This window comes from Pantherophis guttatus, chromosome 2 (assembly GCF_059756535.1).
Source record: "Pantherophis guttatus breed Tessera chromosome 2, ASM5975653v1, whole genome shotgun sequence".
Lineage (NCBI taxonomy): Eukaryota > Metazoa > Chordata > Lepidosauria > Squamata > Colubridae > Pantherophis > Pantherophis guttatus.
In genome coordinates this window covers 93,695,828-93,710,520 of record NC_142064.1, presented here as the reverse complement: position 1 = coordinate 93,710,520, position 14,693 = coordinate 93,695,828, and the positions used below count along the sequence as shown (strand labels likewise).

At 36.8% G+C, this 14,693-nt stretch overlaps 1 protein-coding gene across 1 annotated transcript in view; it reads right to left on the bottom strand.

Moving 5' to 3' along the window:
- LOC117661647 (neuronal acetylcholine receptor subunit alpha-7-like) overlaps positions 1–14,693 on the bottom strand; it is a 98,202-nt gene that overhangs the window by 61,286 nt on the left and 22,223 nt on the right. The window contains exon 2 of the mRNA XM_034410697.3: positions 14,477–14,616. Coding sequence (XP_034266588.1) covers positions 14,477–14,616 — 140 coding nt within the window. The remainder of the gene's footprint in view (positions 1–14,476; positions 14,617–14,693) is intronic.

Sequence of the window (14,693 nt, the reverse complement as noted above, 5' to 3'; positions counted from 1 at the left end):
CTGAGCTAATTTTGTCAACCTTTTGTTTGTTTGTTTGTTTTGTTTGTTGCTTATCTGAGTTTCTGTCTTGACCCTGGTCTTTCTGAATGGATTACCAAATCTGCATTTCTAAAAGCTGGCCTCCTTAGTTTCTGCTTGGGGCAGGGAAACTGGGGCTGGTTTCTGAATAGACTGGCCCAATCTTTCTTAATGGGCACAAAATATCTGCTGGGGACTATTAAGAAAGACTGAGTCTGCTTTCTGTCCTTTTTTAAAAAAAAACATGTTTCTCCATTAGAGAAATATAATATTCTGCCTTTTTAATATTTTACAAAATGTTTCATTCTTCTGGGGATGGGTGCTAACTTTCTACAGTGGAAAACAGAAAAGAATGCTCTCATGATTTGTGTTTTTGATGATTAGACAGGCTAGATTACAGAAAGGAGAGACATGTTGTAACAGAAAGGTAGATTTATAACTGTACTTATAACTGGTGTAAAGAAAATAGAAATACAGTTCTTTGCATCTTTTTTGTTTTCTATTTTTCTTTTATTTCCTTTCTTGCACTTTTAGCTTTCTCTTTGATTTCTTTCTTTTTCTTTCTTAATTTTTATTCATTTTATTAGATTTTTATTATTAAAAAGGAACAATTTTCTAAAGGTAGACTCAGAAAATGAAGAAAATTATCAAGAGAGGCTATGGAATTCCATCAGTTGAAGATTAGATTAAAAAAATTTGGAGCGTTCTGGGTTTATTAAATGTCGATATCAGCCATTTTCAGAACTGCAAAGGCAATCCAGATTGTGCATTTATTGTAAGCAAATAAAGTGGCGCATCACTGTATTTTGTTCTATTACATGACCTGAAACCACAATATACAAATATTATGCTGAACAGTCATACTTGCTATGCATTCTTATATATTTAGGATAACCATATCTCAACAATAGGGTATATCCTTCGCATGCAAAAAGTCCCAATTCAATTCTTGGCATCTTGTGATATTTTTGGCATCTCATAGTAGAGTTGAAAACCTAAAATTGCAGAGAGCTGTTTCCATTATATGATGTGTGTTTTTTAAATAGATACACATTCTGACTTTTCCTGTGTGCACCCATCTATCCATCCTCCAAACCTATAATTAGACCTACCATAAAACGTTTTAACACACCACATATCACATATGCCTAGCATCCCTTGTAAATTGGAATATAAATTATGAGATGTGTGCAGATGCTCATTATAAAGGATTTTGAGATATTCTTTATAGGTTACATAGATTTCAGGCATTAAAAACAGACTAGCTCAACCCCAGGAATCTCTCCAAATATCTGTAGGTGTTACAGCTAGGTGGTAAAACAGACATTGCTGTCCAAAATGAGATCAGGAGCATCCTAGAGAAACTCACTGAAAATGACAAGCGGCAACACTGAGCTATTTGGACAGATAGGTGGAGAGACAGGCTACATTTGCAGTGCAGTAACTAGGAAAGACATCTGCAGTTCAGTCATCAGACAAGCTCTTCCCCACCCCATCCCTAACATATGCTTTTGCCCAAGTCAGTATTCTGGGCATGTCTCCCAGTTACTAATGTCATATGCAGTCTTACAGTTGGCACTGTGCTTTGTGGATGGCTAATTCTGCTGCATCTCTTTATCATACCAGATGAAGAGAATAGGTAGAGGCTGACTGGAAAAACAGAGGTCTCGAAAGGGGGTAATGATGCAGCAGACAGGCTCCTTACGAGCAAGTCCTTTGGGCTCAACTAAGCAATGGATCAATTCGTTTTTTGTACTTTTATCTGCAAGTCAAGTACATCTATTTACTGTACTCCAGGCCAACTCAATTCAATTTCAAATCTTTATTTTCAGTGCACAACATATGTACAATGAGATTGGTTGAGCTCCCTCAGTGCACCCCCCCAACACAATACAACTCAGAGTGAAGACAAAAAATCCCTATCCCAATAAATCATATTAACAAAACATCCAGTCCTATTGCACCAATGTGAACATGTTACACATTGCGCCAGCCCTGCAGTCCATCATACTACATAGTTATGATGTTATTTCTCATTCAGGAGTCTGACAGCCCATGGATAAAAACTGTTCTTCAGCCAGTTTGTGTAGCTGGCTATACTTCTATATCTCCTTCCTGATGGTAGGAGGGTAAAGAAGTGATGACTAGGGTGAGAGTCGTCCCTGAGAATTTTCCTCACTCTTCTAAGGCAGCGAGCCCTAGCAATTTCATCTAGTGGTATCAGGTGACAGCCCACAATGTTTTGTGCTGTGCTCACCACCCTCTGTAATGTTTTTCTATCTGCGGTTGTCAGACCGGCATGCCATACCATGATACAATAAGTGAGGACGCTTTCTATTGTAGACCGGTAAAAGGAGGTCATCAGTTGTTGTTCCACCCTGTTTTTATGCAAGACCCTAAGGAACTCATTGCTATATGTTGTAAATGATATGCTCATCAGGGAGCAACAATTAAAATGAAATGTGGAACAATAATGAGCTCAAAATTAGGAAAGGGATATGGGTTACTTTGTATATAGTCATCTTATTTACCAAACCTAATATGCAGAAGGTATCATCAGAAACATTAAGCAGGAAGGAACAGAAATTGGAAGTAAAGTTGCTGGAAGAAATATTAATGATCCCAATTATGCTGATAGTATCACCTTAGTGAATGGAAATAAGGAAGACTCAGGGAGTCCCATGATGACAGTAAAAGATGAAATTGCAAGAGGCACTTTGATACTTTATATTTTTTTAAAAAAACCAAAAACCAAAAAGTTTATATCAACTGCTAGTGCCAATCAAAAACGGAAGAATTAGCGGAAGTAGTAACAGATTATTTTTCTGAACTAAAAAATCCACATGGCAAATACTACCACAAGCTATATAATAAGACACACGAAGTATTCCATGATAAAGTAGACAGCTCCCTAGAAGTATTCATTATAAAGCTGAAGCTTAGATATTTTAAACACACAATGCAAAAGTAGGAGTCTATAAAGAAGATCCTGATGCCTGGAAATATTAAGGCAGTATCAAATGAGGTTGGCACAAAATGCTACATACTATTATTGATATCACAAGCATGAACTTAAAGGAACTCAAAAGAACAGTTATTGACATACAAGTGACTGAACAACTGAAGAAGAAGAACAACAAATGCAACTGACAGGTCTGTATGGAAAGAATTTTGGGTTCAATGAAGCATTGAACTTGAACTTTGGGTTTCAATGAAACAAGAACAGTATATCTTCCAGTGACAGGAATTAAATCAGAATAATTCTTTACATGTGCTTGACTTATATTTATTCTTTTCCTCTAACCAAACATTCCAAGCTTTGTTGCCTCTTTGTCCCCTGGAATGTAGCCCCTCCCTCCTGGGAATCCAGGCTACATTCCATCACAGATAAGCAATCTGAAACTACATGTTGAAGCCTAGGAATATATTTCCCCATTTTTTTTTATTTGAAGAATCCATCAAAAAGAAAAATAAGGGGTTTTTTTGTTGCTAATTTTAACTGGTGATAACCAGAAACCTTTTCCTCCTCATCTTTTTATACCTGGAGATTTTCCATCTTTTCAGTTTGTGTACATAGCAATAGCACTTAGATTTATATACTGCTTTACAGTGCTTTACAGCCCTCTCTAAGCACTTTACAGAGTCAGTACATTGCCCCCAACAATTTGGGTTATCATTTTACCCACCTTGGAAGGATGGAAGGCCGAGTCAACCTCGAACCTGGTGAGATTCGAACTGCCAGATTGCAGGCAGCCGGCAGTCAGCAGAAGTAGCCTGTAGTACTGCACTCTAACCACTGTGCCACCAAGGCTCATTATGTTCTAAGACAGGGGTGTCAAACTTACGGTCCACAGGCCAGATGCATCATGTGCTGATCCCGGCCCCGCCTCTGCCTTGTTTAACAAAGGGGGGGAAAGTCCCGATAAGACATGTAATGCTGCCGTGACAACGCAAGTTTGATACTCCTATTCTAAGATAAATATTTTTATGTACAAAATAAATCATTTAATTTTTATATAGGGATATTTATTTCACCTAGTAGTTTCTTTAAAAATGCTGAAGTTTCATATTAATACAAAAGAAGGTTGTGGGATGAGGACAAAGTATGTATTTATTTAAAGTTGCCAATATCTCAGGCATCTCAATCTATCCTGCTCCTTCTCTGAAAAAAGAATTGCTTGCAATAAGCAGGAATCATTTCAAGAAACTAAAGAAGTACTTTGATTTATCTACCATTTGAAATCCTTAATACCACTAAATGTTGTAGTATAACTATTGGAAATCAAACAGAACAAACATCTCCTGGAAGAATTTTGATGTAACCATTAATTTTGCATTAAAAATGTAGCTCATATTTTTTAAAAAACACAGCATCTTTAAACAGGTTTAACTCCGTAATCAATTGCACTGAAGAACATGATTAAATCCATTTATGCATACAACTTCAGGCAAAGGCAGTAATTTTTCACTTTGAAAATTAATAGTCAGCATGTGAAAACTGTCAACTTGCTTGTTTTTTAAGCCAACGAGTAAATTAATGGCTATCTTCTCTGATCTTCAGACACTGCAATCTTAACATTTATGTATCTCTTTTTTTTTTTTCTAGAGACGGTTTTTTATTCTTTCCAATGCAAAGAAATGTTAGGGAAAAAGTACGTAAAATAGCTCAAGACTCTGAGCTCTGTTTTCAGGACTCTGTTTTTGTGTCAGCAGAACATCTCTGAGAAAATTTATGAGGATGGAACTCAATTTGCTGAAATGGGAGAAGCCAGAAAAATAAAAATCAAGTTTGAAAATGGCCTAGATCTGGCTGAGGGCTAAAGAAAACATTAAAAAAAAAAAAAAAACCAAAACCAGACCAAACAATGCATCTTCATGAGAGAGACAGGTGGTCACCAACTCAGGATACTGTTAAAATGCTCCATTTTAAGCCCCACACATTTCTCCATCCACAATCCAAAAAGGAGGTATGCAGCCTGCCCCATATTTCCCATTTAATAACTTTTATTGTTTTAAATATATATAAAATACCAAGGAAAATTTTTAAAAATATATTTTGATTCTCTTGTTTGAAGTAGAGCATTTCTTTCATGTATGGCTCCATACATGAATTCATCAAATATGAAGTGAAGGTCTTTGGCTAAGATAGGATATGTTTCTAGCTGCTTCAGACTGCGATGATTGTCAAGTTATTAGTTAAGCTTTTGATAAGGTTGGGAGTGATGGGAAGAGAAATAGGAAAGAAGTTGATTAACTTTCGAGGTCAAACAACAACTCAATAAAAGTGGATTTCTCTTGTAGTCAATGGCACAAGACACAGAGTACTAAAAGAACTGGGATGATGAATTAATGTTAACAATATTAATATTGTTTAACATTTGTTGTCTAATGCCAATGGATGATTAAGATTTTGCACACTTCAAGTTGTTAGGAATATCACTTTGCTTATTTATGTACATTTTATGGTTGAAAAAAATAAAATAATCAGGTCCGGAGCTGCATCTTTACTGAAATAGGTTCATTAATGTGTGATTCCCAGGAGAAAAATAATCCTAATGCTTCCCTAGAAATGAATTGGATCACGAGTATCTGTTCCTAATGATGAAATCTGTAACCTATAACATCTCATAGAAGAATGTACAGGAGTGAATTTGCATGAATATATTTTCGTTTGACCCTCAAACTTCAAATTTGATGCCTATGAATTTTTCACGAAGACTGAAGTACTTTGCATTGAATTAATACTGTCTAAGGTCAAAGATTAAAGTCCATTTAAAAACATTGGCCCTACGAGAAGCCCCAGTTTCTTGAAAGTTAATAAAAAATAAACATCTCTATGGTGGTGATAAATTATTCATAAGTTTCCTAAGAAGTATCTTTGAGAGGGGGAGCTGAGAAAATTGGCTCAATTTTCCTTTCAAATTAGTGATCATTTTCATCAATTCATTCTAAATTGCTGCAGAGTAATTTATCATGTTCATGTAAATTGTTTTATATACTTTAGGGGACAACATTGGAAAAATGTGCTCCCTGGGCAAAGCAAATGTTACCAATTCTAATTTAAGACACAGTCCTGTGCTCTACTGAAGGTTTTTCTCCACATTATCTTCCTCATGAGACTTTACATCTTGAATATCCTGTCTGCCCATAAGACAGTCAGTAGAAGTAAAGCTAACTTAGGGAGCCTTGGTGGCACATCGGTTAGAATGCAATACTGCAGCTACTTCTGCTGACTGCTGGCTGCCTGCAATTTGGCAGTTCGAATTTCATCACGCTCAAGGTTGACTCAGCCTTCCATCCTTCCAAGGTTGGTAAAATGAGGACCCAGATTGTTGGGGGCAATATGATGGCTCTGTAAAATACTTAGAGAGGGCTATAAAGCAGTATGAAGCGGTATGTAAGTCTAAATGCTATTGCTATTTCAAACTGTAGGAAGTTAGCACCCACCCCTCTCCTAGAAGAATGAAATATTCTAGGAAATATTAAAAAGGCAGAATATTATACCTCCCTGGATGAGAAAAGGAGAAACATGCTCTTGGAAAGCAGCCCCCAACTTTGTTAATATCCCCAGAAAGACTGGTGCCAACCTATCTACAAGACAAAAGACTGGGCCATCTTATCTACAAAAGACCTTCAGCTCCAGGGTGATAGAATTAGCCTTCACTCAAGATCCAAACCAGGACAAAGCCATTAAGCCATAATAGGAATTGCCCAAAGTCCCTTCATTACATCACCCAGCAAGATTCAACCAAGCCTGGGACTCAAGACAACCTACAAAGTTACCCCTGCATGGCACTGTAGGAAGTTAGCACCCACCCCTCTCCTAGGAAAATGAAATATTCTAGGAAATATTAAAAAGGCAGAATATTATATTTTCCCTAAAGGGGAAACATGTTTATAAGGACAATCTCAGAGCCTCAATTCCCCCCCCCCCCAGCAGATATTTTGGTGCCAACCTATCTACAAGACAAAGGCTGGGCCAGCTTATCTACAACACAAAAGACATGGCCCTCATGTCAGAACCCAGATGGACATTTCTTCCAACAAAACTTTGTCCATGCTCTCATTCTGGCTAACAGTGATCAAATACTGCCACACATGAACACATTTGAACATTATTCTATTTTGAAAAAAGAAAAAGCTCTTTGCTCTTTGGTCAAGATAAGATGTAAGTAAATGGTTGTTGCAAAAAACCCCACAGGGGCTAAATACAGCTTCCAAAGCTAACTAAAAACTGTCCACAGTGATAGTTAATGACTGCAGTAAAGTTTGATGACTGACAGATTGACAGGCTATTAATTTTAAATGTTCAAGACATGGCAAACAGGATGAAGATGATAAAGATATGGCGAGTATGAGATCTCTTGCTTTCTATTAGAATTTCAGTACTGCAATTCTGATCACTTCCCTGCTTTCCTTGTCCTGTACTCTGCTTGAGCAGTAAAAACATTTGTCTAGAGTTGTTTCTGTACAGTTGCTTTTTAATCTTGAATTATGATTTCCTCCTCATTTAGGCCTCATAGAAAGCTAACCTTTTAGCTTGTTGCACTTCAAGGGTTCAATCATTGTCTCATTTTTTTACTAGTCTCATTTGTAAATATTGTTTTTTTTTAATTGCATTTGCATACAATTTCAGCAGTAGCCTATTTTAGAAGAAATTGACCAAGCTCTACTGAAGATATCAAAGCCTTCAACATCAACTTCCTCCACACAGCTTTTGCATATAAGAAATTATCTGTCATTAGTGTGATTAGCTCTCAATTAGTTTTTGTCTCCCATGCTGGTTTTTTTTTTTTAATTCATGTTCTCCCTCTCAAAAAGAGAACAGGAACTGACAAATTAAGGAACAATTTATCTGTGCATTAGTGGAAGCCATGGAGAGAATTCATTTAATTAAATTTGCAAGTGATTTTCCCAAAGCAGAATTTATTTTAGATTACAGAAGAGCAGACTATCAAATTTCACTGAAATCTCATTTTATTAAAAACTATTGATATGTCAACTTTCCATACCAATTTAAAATGTTCCAAAAAAGTCATTTAATTTGTCTGTGCTTTCTCCTAATACACATATTTTTGCACACATGTGGTAGTATTCAAAATTCTGCAAACAATTGTCCCATATTGTACAGTGTTTTTATGCATTCTTCATTTGTCAGGACTTGCCACATACTCTTTCCTATTATGTATATTATTTAAAATTTGAACTTCATTTCAAAATTCTGAAAAACATTATCTTTGGCATACATTGGATTCAGTATTGCCTTTAGAACACAAGCTTCCTTTTGAGTTTTCTTTGAGATCAAGGAATATACTTAATATTAAATACACCAACAGAATATGCTTTCCAATTGCTTTGTATGCCCTGTCTTTGATATATATTTCAAATCTATTTTCAAAGGTTTTTATCTGCCTCGCAGAAACCACTAGGTAAAAAAATAATAATCCCATTCACAGTAAATAAAAGGTTTGCAGACATTGGCACAGAGAGTAATCCAAATAAGTCAAGGTTCAAAACACATTTCTGTACTGAAACCTTGAGCTATCGCTTAGTAATTTTTCAATCATTGAAAGAAAAGAAACATGTGTCTCTCTTTATATGATGGAATTTAAAGTAGGTTTTCCCAATTTCTAGCTGCTGAGGAATTGGCTATAGGGAGCTTGTCAGAGATCAAATCTGTATTCTTTATATATGAAACAGTCTGGTCTCACTTGAAATTGATCAGCAGATTGCTTTCCAAAATGTAGATAATAGGGCTGAACAATACTTTAGATTCAAAGACAAAAAGGTGCTTTGGAGCCTCTGAGGGTACATATGTCCTTCTATCTGTCACCAAATCATCTTTTCCCAAGCCCCTCCTGGGAAAAGATGAAGTTACTGTAAGGAATCCCAGAAAAATGCTATTTGCATGGCTTCTCAAATTCTAAAGTAACTTTTTGCTTTTGCTTCTGAATCCATCACACTTTAAGAAGGAGCCATCTAAAAATGTCCCTAAAGAGAGAATACATCACAGTGGCCAAGGACATACTTTGCACTCAGACTGCCTCAGCTTTAACTCCCAGCATCTTTAATTAAAACGATCCAATTGGCAGAACATAGGAAAGATTAGAAACATTGCTAGAAATATGTGCTTGAACTTGTACATTGGCTTGGCTTTTAACACCAAGCAAGAACTTTTCATTGGAGCCATGGCCTGAGGGGAAATGGACTAACCCTTTCCTCCTTTTACTCCAGTAGTATCCACAAGCCCAAATTCTTTGTATACTTCCCTTAGAAATGAATGGGCACCATTGCCTAAAGGAAAGCCTAAATTTTCAAGAACAATGTTCTACAAAATAAGGTCACCCATCAGTCCTGGATGATTTCCCAGGCTATTAAATCTTTCCTACAAATATACATTTATGGCCCAGCATTTTTTGTTTATGTTAACAATAAAAAGGAGTCCCTGAGGATTTTACTCAGTTAGTCATTGCCAACTATAGGGGGCGATGTTCATCTCCATTTCAAGGCCATTGAGCCAGCGGCTGTTCAAACACATTTCTATGGTCAGGTGGCCAGCATGACATACGGTTCCCTTCCAACTGAAATGGTATCTATTTATCTATTCACATTTGCATGCTTTTGAAGTGTTAGGTGGGCAGGAGCTGTGGCGAGGACGGGAGCTCACACTGTCGCATGGCGTTCGGATCTTGAACTTGGATTGCCGGATTTCCACCCGACAAGCCCAGTGTCTTAACCACTGAGACACTGTACTACCCCATTACTAATAACAATAGTAATAACAAAACCAAAAAAGTCTGACTGTTGCATTATTTCAGAATCAAGCAACAATCTGTAACATTAGTGAAAATATCTAATAATGCAGTGGACCAAAATAAGAATAGGTCTCATTTTATAATACTTTCTCACTGCATATTTTTTGCTAATTACATTGCTTATTAACTTCATATAGCCATCCCTTTTACAGCTAAACAGTCTAAACAATTGGAAAGGAAGCAATGAACACCACCTACTATTACAGCTTTGCAGAAACCTATGGGAAAAGCATCTGATGAATCATTTATAAAGAACACATGCCTCATAATTTATCTCAATATACAAGACGCTTTTGCCTAAAATTGTAAAAAGGTTCATAATTAATCAACAAATTACTTGTGAAACATCAGGGATATCTGCTCATTTCAGAGTCACATTCAGCATTCCAAAGCAATAAAGCCATGTGTTAACATTCTGGGAAACACCTAATATAAGTCCCTTTGGTCCTCAGTTACAATTAAACAGAAGTCTAGTTATGAAATAAAATTCAGGCAGATAGTCATTTGTAATGGAAATCAGGTAATCAGATCAATTACTTTCAAAAAGGGGATTAGGAGTTGATGAGTGTCCATCTGCATCTAATATGCATAGCAGTTAGAAGGATGCACTGCTTTCATCTTTGATCTTCACAGAGCCCTTCAAGACTGGGTGTTTCTCTTTCAAATGAGGTGGCCTGGAATGATATGTACCAACTCATCTGAGTATCAGCTCTGCAATCCACATTGTTGAGTTCCATAATAAATACAGAACAGAGAGAAGGATAAGTATCTGTCTTTTCCTAGAATATCTTATTTTTCATACTATTGACTAAATACTGTGGTATCCAATGAGGAAGGTACAATGACTCTCTTAAATATGACCAGCTTGTTTCTTGTATTGTTAGACGATTTGCAGTGATGAGACAGACTTATAGCTAATTTAAAGTCATTTTTAAAAGCCCTTCATGGCTTGGGACCGAGTTATCTGAGGGACCAGCTCTTGCTGGTTATATCCACCTGACCCACTAGAGCAGGGAGGCAAGGAATGTTGCAGGTGCCATCCCCTAAGGAGGTACATTGGGTAGGACCCAGAAGAACAGCCTTTTCGATGGTGGCTCCCTTCCTACGGAACAGGATCCCTGCAGAAATGAGACTGGCCCCCATTTTGACACTCTTCTGTAAGGCACAGAAGACTTGGTTCAGCCAACGAGCCTGGGGAACTCAGAGTGGGATAGAGCCCATCAAGTGGCTAATTTGACTGTGTGTTGTCACCAGAGGGAGGGGTGTTATTGATTTTTATTGTTTTTTAAAATTATTTTTATACTGGGTTTTTACTGTTTATAAGTTTGTAAAGATGCACACTTGGGATCCAAGTCCAAATCAAACAACGTTCAACAAGCTGTTTTTATACCACAAAGCCACAGATACACATCAGCATTTCTTGATATGTCATCATTTGTTCCTGATTCAGTGAAGATATGTGCAGTTTAGGCTAGTATGTGGGGTATGCTTAACTAGCTAAGCTCTCCACCTCTGGGTCAGAGGTGGGATTCAGCAGGTTCTGACCAGTTCTGGAGAACTGGTAGCAGAAATTTTGAGTAGTTTGGAGAACCGGTAGTAAAAATTCTGACTGGCCCCGCCCCCATCTATTCTCTGCCTCCCAAGTCCCAGCTGATCAGGAAGAAATGGGGATTTTGCAGTAACCTTCCCCTGGATTGGGGAGGGAATGGAGGTTTTACAGTATCCTTCCCCTGAAATGGGGAGGGAATGGAGATTTTACAGTATCCTTCCTCTGCCATGCCCACCAAGCCACACCCACAGAACCAGTAGTAAAAAAATTTGAAACCCACCACTGCTCTGGGTGTGTGTTTTTAACATGCTAACAATGAACTTTTCGCCTCCACACCTTTGCCTGGACATTCATGAGCGCAGCTTAAGCTAAATGCCACATTGTCTTTCCTTATTTCTTGCAAAATTTTTCAGCACATTATAAAGCCGCTGTTTGTCAGATAGATTAACATTTCCTATAACTGAAGTGTTTGTGGTTAGCCTCTTTAGCTTCTTTTGATAAGTGTCAAAGTAAGTGCTAGCTAACTGCTGATTCCAACAATGGCTATATCAGGCAAAAGCATAGACAAAGTGATTAAGATGGAGTAGCTCTGGTTGAAGCTAATTCATGGCTCACTTGCAAAAGCTCCTTAACAAGTTGCTAATAAGTTAATAGGCCAGGCCCTTAGGCTCTCAACTCCACACAGACTTGTCGTTAAATCAACAAAACGAAGTTTAACTAAAAGCTTCAAAATCTATTGTAATCATTCTGCCCCTACCTGCAAAAGTAAACACATTGTAAGAAGGGAGCAGTATAATGAATATCAGGAAACATCCTTTAAATTCTGAGATCAGTAGGTGCTTCCTTATTCTTGACCCATTTTAGAGGTGCCCAGACTTCTATTAGGGGGGTGCAAAATATTGATTCAAACTCTTTTAAAATGCAGGACACCACATTTCAAGCATAAAACAGCTGTTTTAATTCAAAAAGAAAGGCTGATCCAAACATGAGCTCTTTCCAAATCCTTCAGCTTTGAATTGAAACATTTTAGATATTGTGACCTTCCATATTCCTTTTACTTTTTTGACAAGATGGAGTCAGGAAGCAGAATTGCCACAAACTCACTGATATTCCATGCTTTCAATTGTGATGGGTAAATTGGTAACATCATCTAACAAAATGATCCAGGTGTAATTTCTTATAGATAGGCTTTTAGTGGAAGCACCAGCATACAAACAAATATAGAAGCTACCTTCCAAGCATGCTCATAAATTCCATTACGAGTATAGAACAGAAAAAGATATTTCCTCTTCTATGCTCGTTTTCACATTGGACTGCAACTTCCATCACCCCAGGTTGCCTTAGCATGGGTGAGAGTGATGTGTCTAACAATAATTGAAAGTAACACTTGTGCAACAATATCTGGAAGCAAGAAATTCATTGCCTCTGCTTCACAATCTAAGAAAAACATGAAAAAAATATTAATCTCATTAAACATGACTGGCATCACAGAAAATATGAAAAGAATCTTGAACCCATTTAGGTCTCAATGGGATTTCCCCTCCCCTTTTCTAATACTAAGGAAAAAAGACAATATTTGCTGTTCTTTAAATTTACTACAATGATACAGATGATACAAATTTGTTGTGGAATACCTGTTCTTGAAAAAGGGCTAGCACAATGTCCTGAAACAAATTTATGCAGATGAATCAATATTGGAATAATATTCTATTGGATCTTATTATTAAATTACAAGTTAGTTAGTTTAATGTTTGCTCAAGGTATGATAGGATACTGTAAAATAAAATAAATATACAGGTAACAAGCCCTGTTGCAGATAATCAATATAAGCTTCTGGAAATCTGGTTTCACTAATTTAGATTTTTCTGAAAGTGTGATCAAAAATGCAGGCAGAGGAAATTTAACATAAATTGCAATTTACTGTTTCAAAAGCTCATTGCCAAAATCTCTCACTGGAAATAAATAAGCAAATGCAACAGCATGGGAAAAGAAGATATGCTCTTGTGAACTGGTAGTTAGCTAAAGAACAGGAAATGAAAAATAGGAACAGATGAACAATTTTACCCAGGAAAGACATGAAAATGTTGTATTTCTGTATGATGGGTTTTAATCTGTCTATAAATAATTAAGAATGACTAGTAAGCTGGGTACATTTGCTGGTAATACCAAATCTTTCAAGGTATTAAAATAAGAAGGGATTTTGTAGAGTCTAGATCTCTCCAAAGTAGGCAAGTGGGGTTCAGAATGACAAATGCTTTTCTATGCAACGTTGGCCCAAAAATTATACATCAAAGTTCACATATACTGTATTTTAATGGGATCCGAGCTGGCAGCAATTAATTAGGAAAAGAAACTTGGAGTCATCATGGACAGCTCAATGAAAATTCAATCTTTGTGTGTGGCCGCTATGAAAAGATAAGTCCCATGCTACAATCATTAATAATAAAAATGGCAATTAAAGCAACCAATATCGTATTGTAGAAATCAATGGTGCCACTTTAGTTGAAATACTGTGTTCATTTTTGGCCACCATGCTTCAAAGACTGCATTGTACATTTGGAAAGGCGGCAAAATGTGCAAGCAAAATTACGAGGAAGCTAGAATAAATCCTGTATGAAAAAAAGACTACAATTGTCTTTTTAGCTTCAGTCTTAACGCAGATAAAGGGAGAGCTGATAAAGATATAAAAATACATGCCCAGAATGGAAATGTAGCTAGAGAGTCTTTTGCCTTCTCTCATCATATTAGAACTCAATCACTGAAACTAAATAGAGATTCCAAATGGATAAAAGAAAGTAATTCTTTAAAGAACAGATAGTTACATGGTACAATTTGCTACCATCAGATATGGTAACAGCTTCCAATTTGGATGTTTTTAAAGGAGGACCAGACAAATTTATCAAAGATAGGGCTATCAATCACTATTATTTTGATCACTATTTTGGATCTTTGCTTTCACGATTACCATGCCTTGAAAATAGAGTAGGCTGGACCGCTCTATCAAATTCTTAGATTTTTATGTACATGATTGCTTTAAAATGTGAGGTATTTGTCATTGGTTCAGGAACAGGGAGCTGAATTATAGTTAACTTACCACATCAATTATCTGCAGCAATGAAAGTTGAAGTTCTACTACAAGAGGTTGTGAGTCATTCACAACAGGCCGTTCCAATCGGTTGTAATTTTTCAGTAGTTCTCGATACAGCCGTCTTTGGTTTTCACCTTGCTGGGAGACTAGAAGAAGAAGAAAAAGATTTGCTTTAGGCAACTGTTCTTTCTCTTTTAGATTCTCTTTCTCATTATATTAGAAA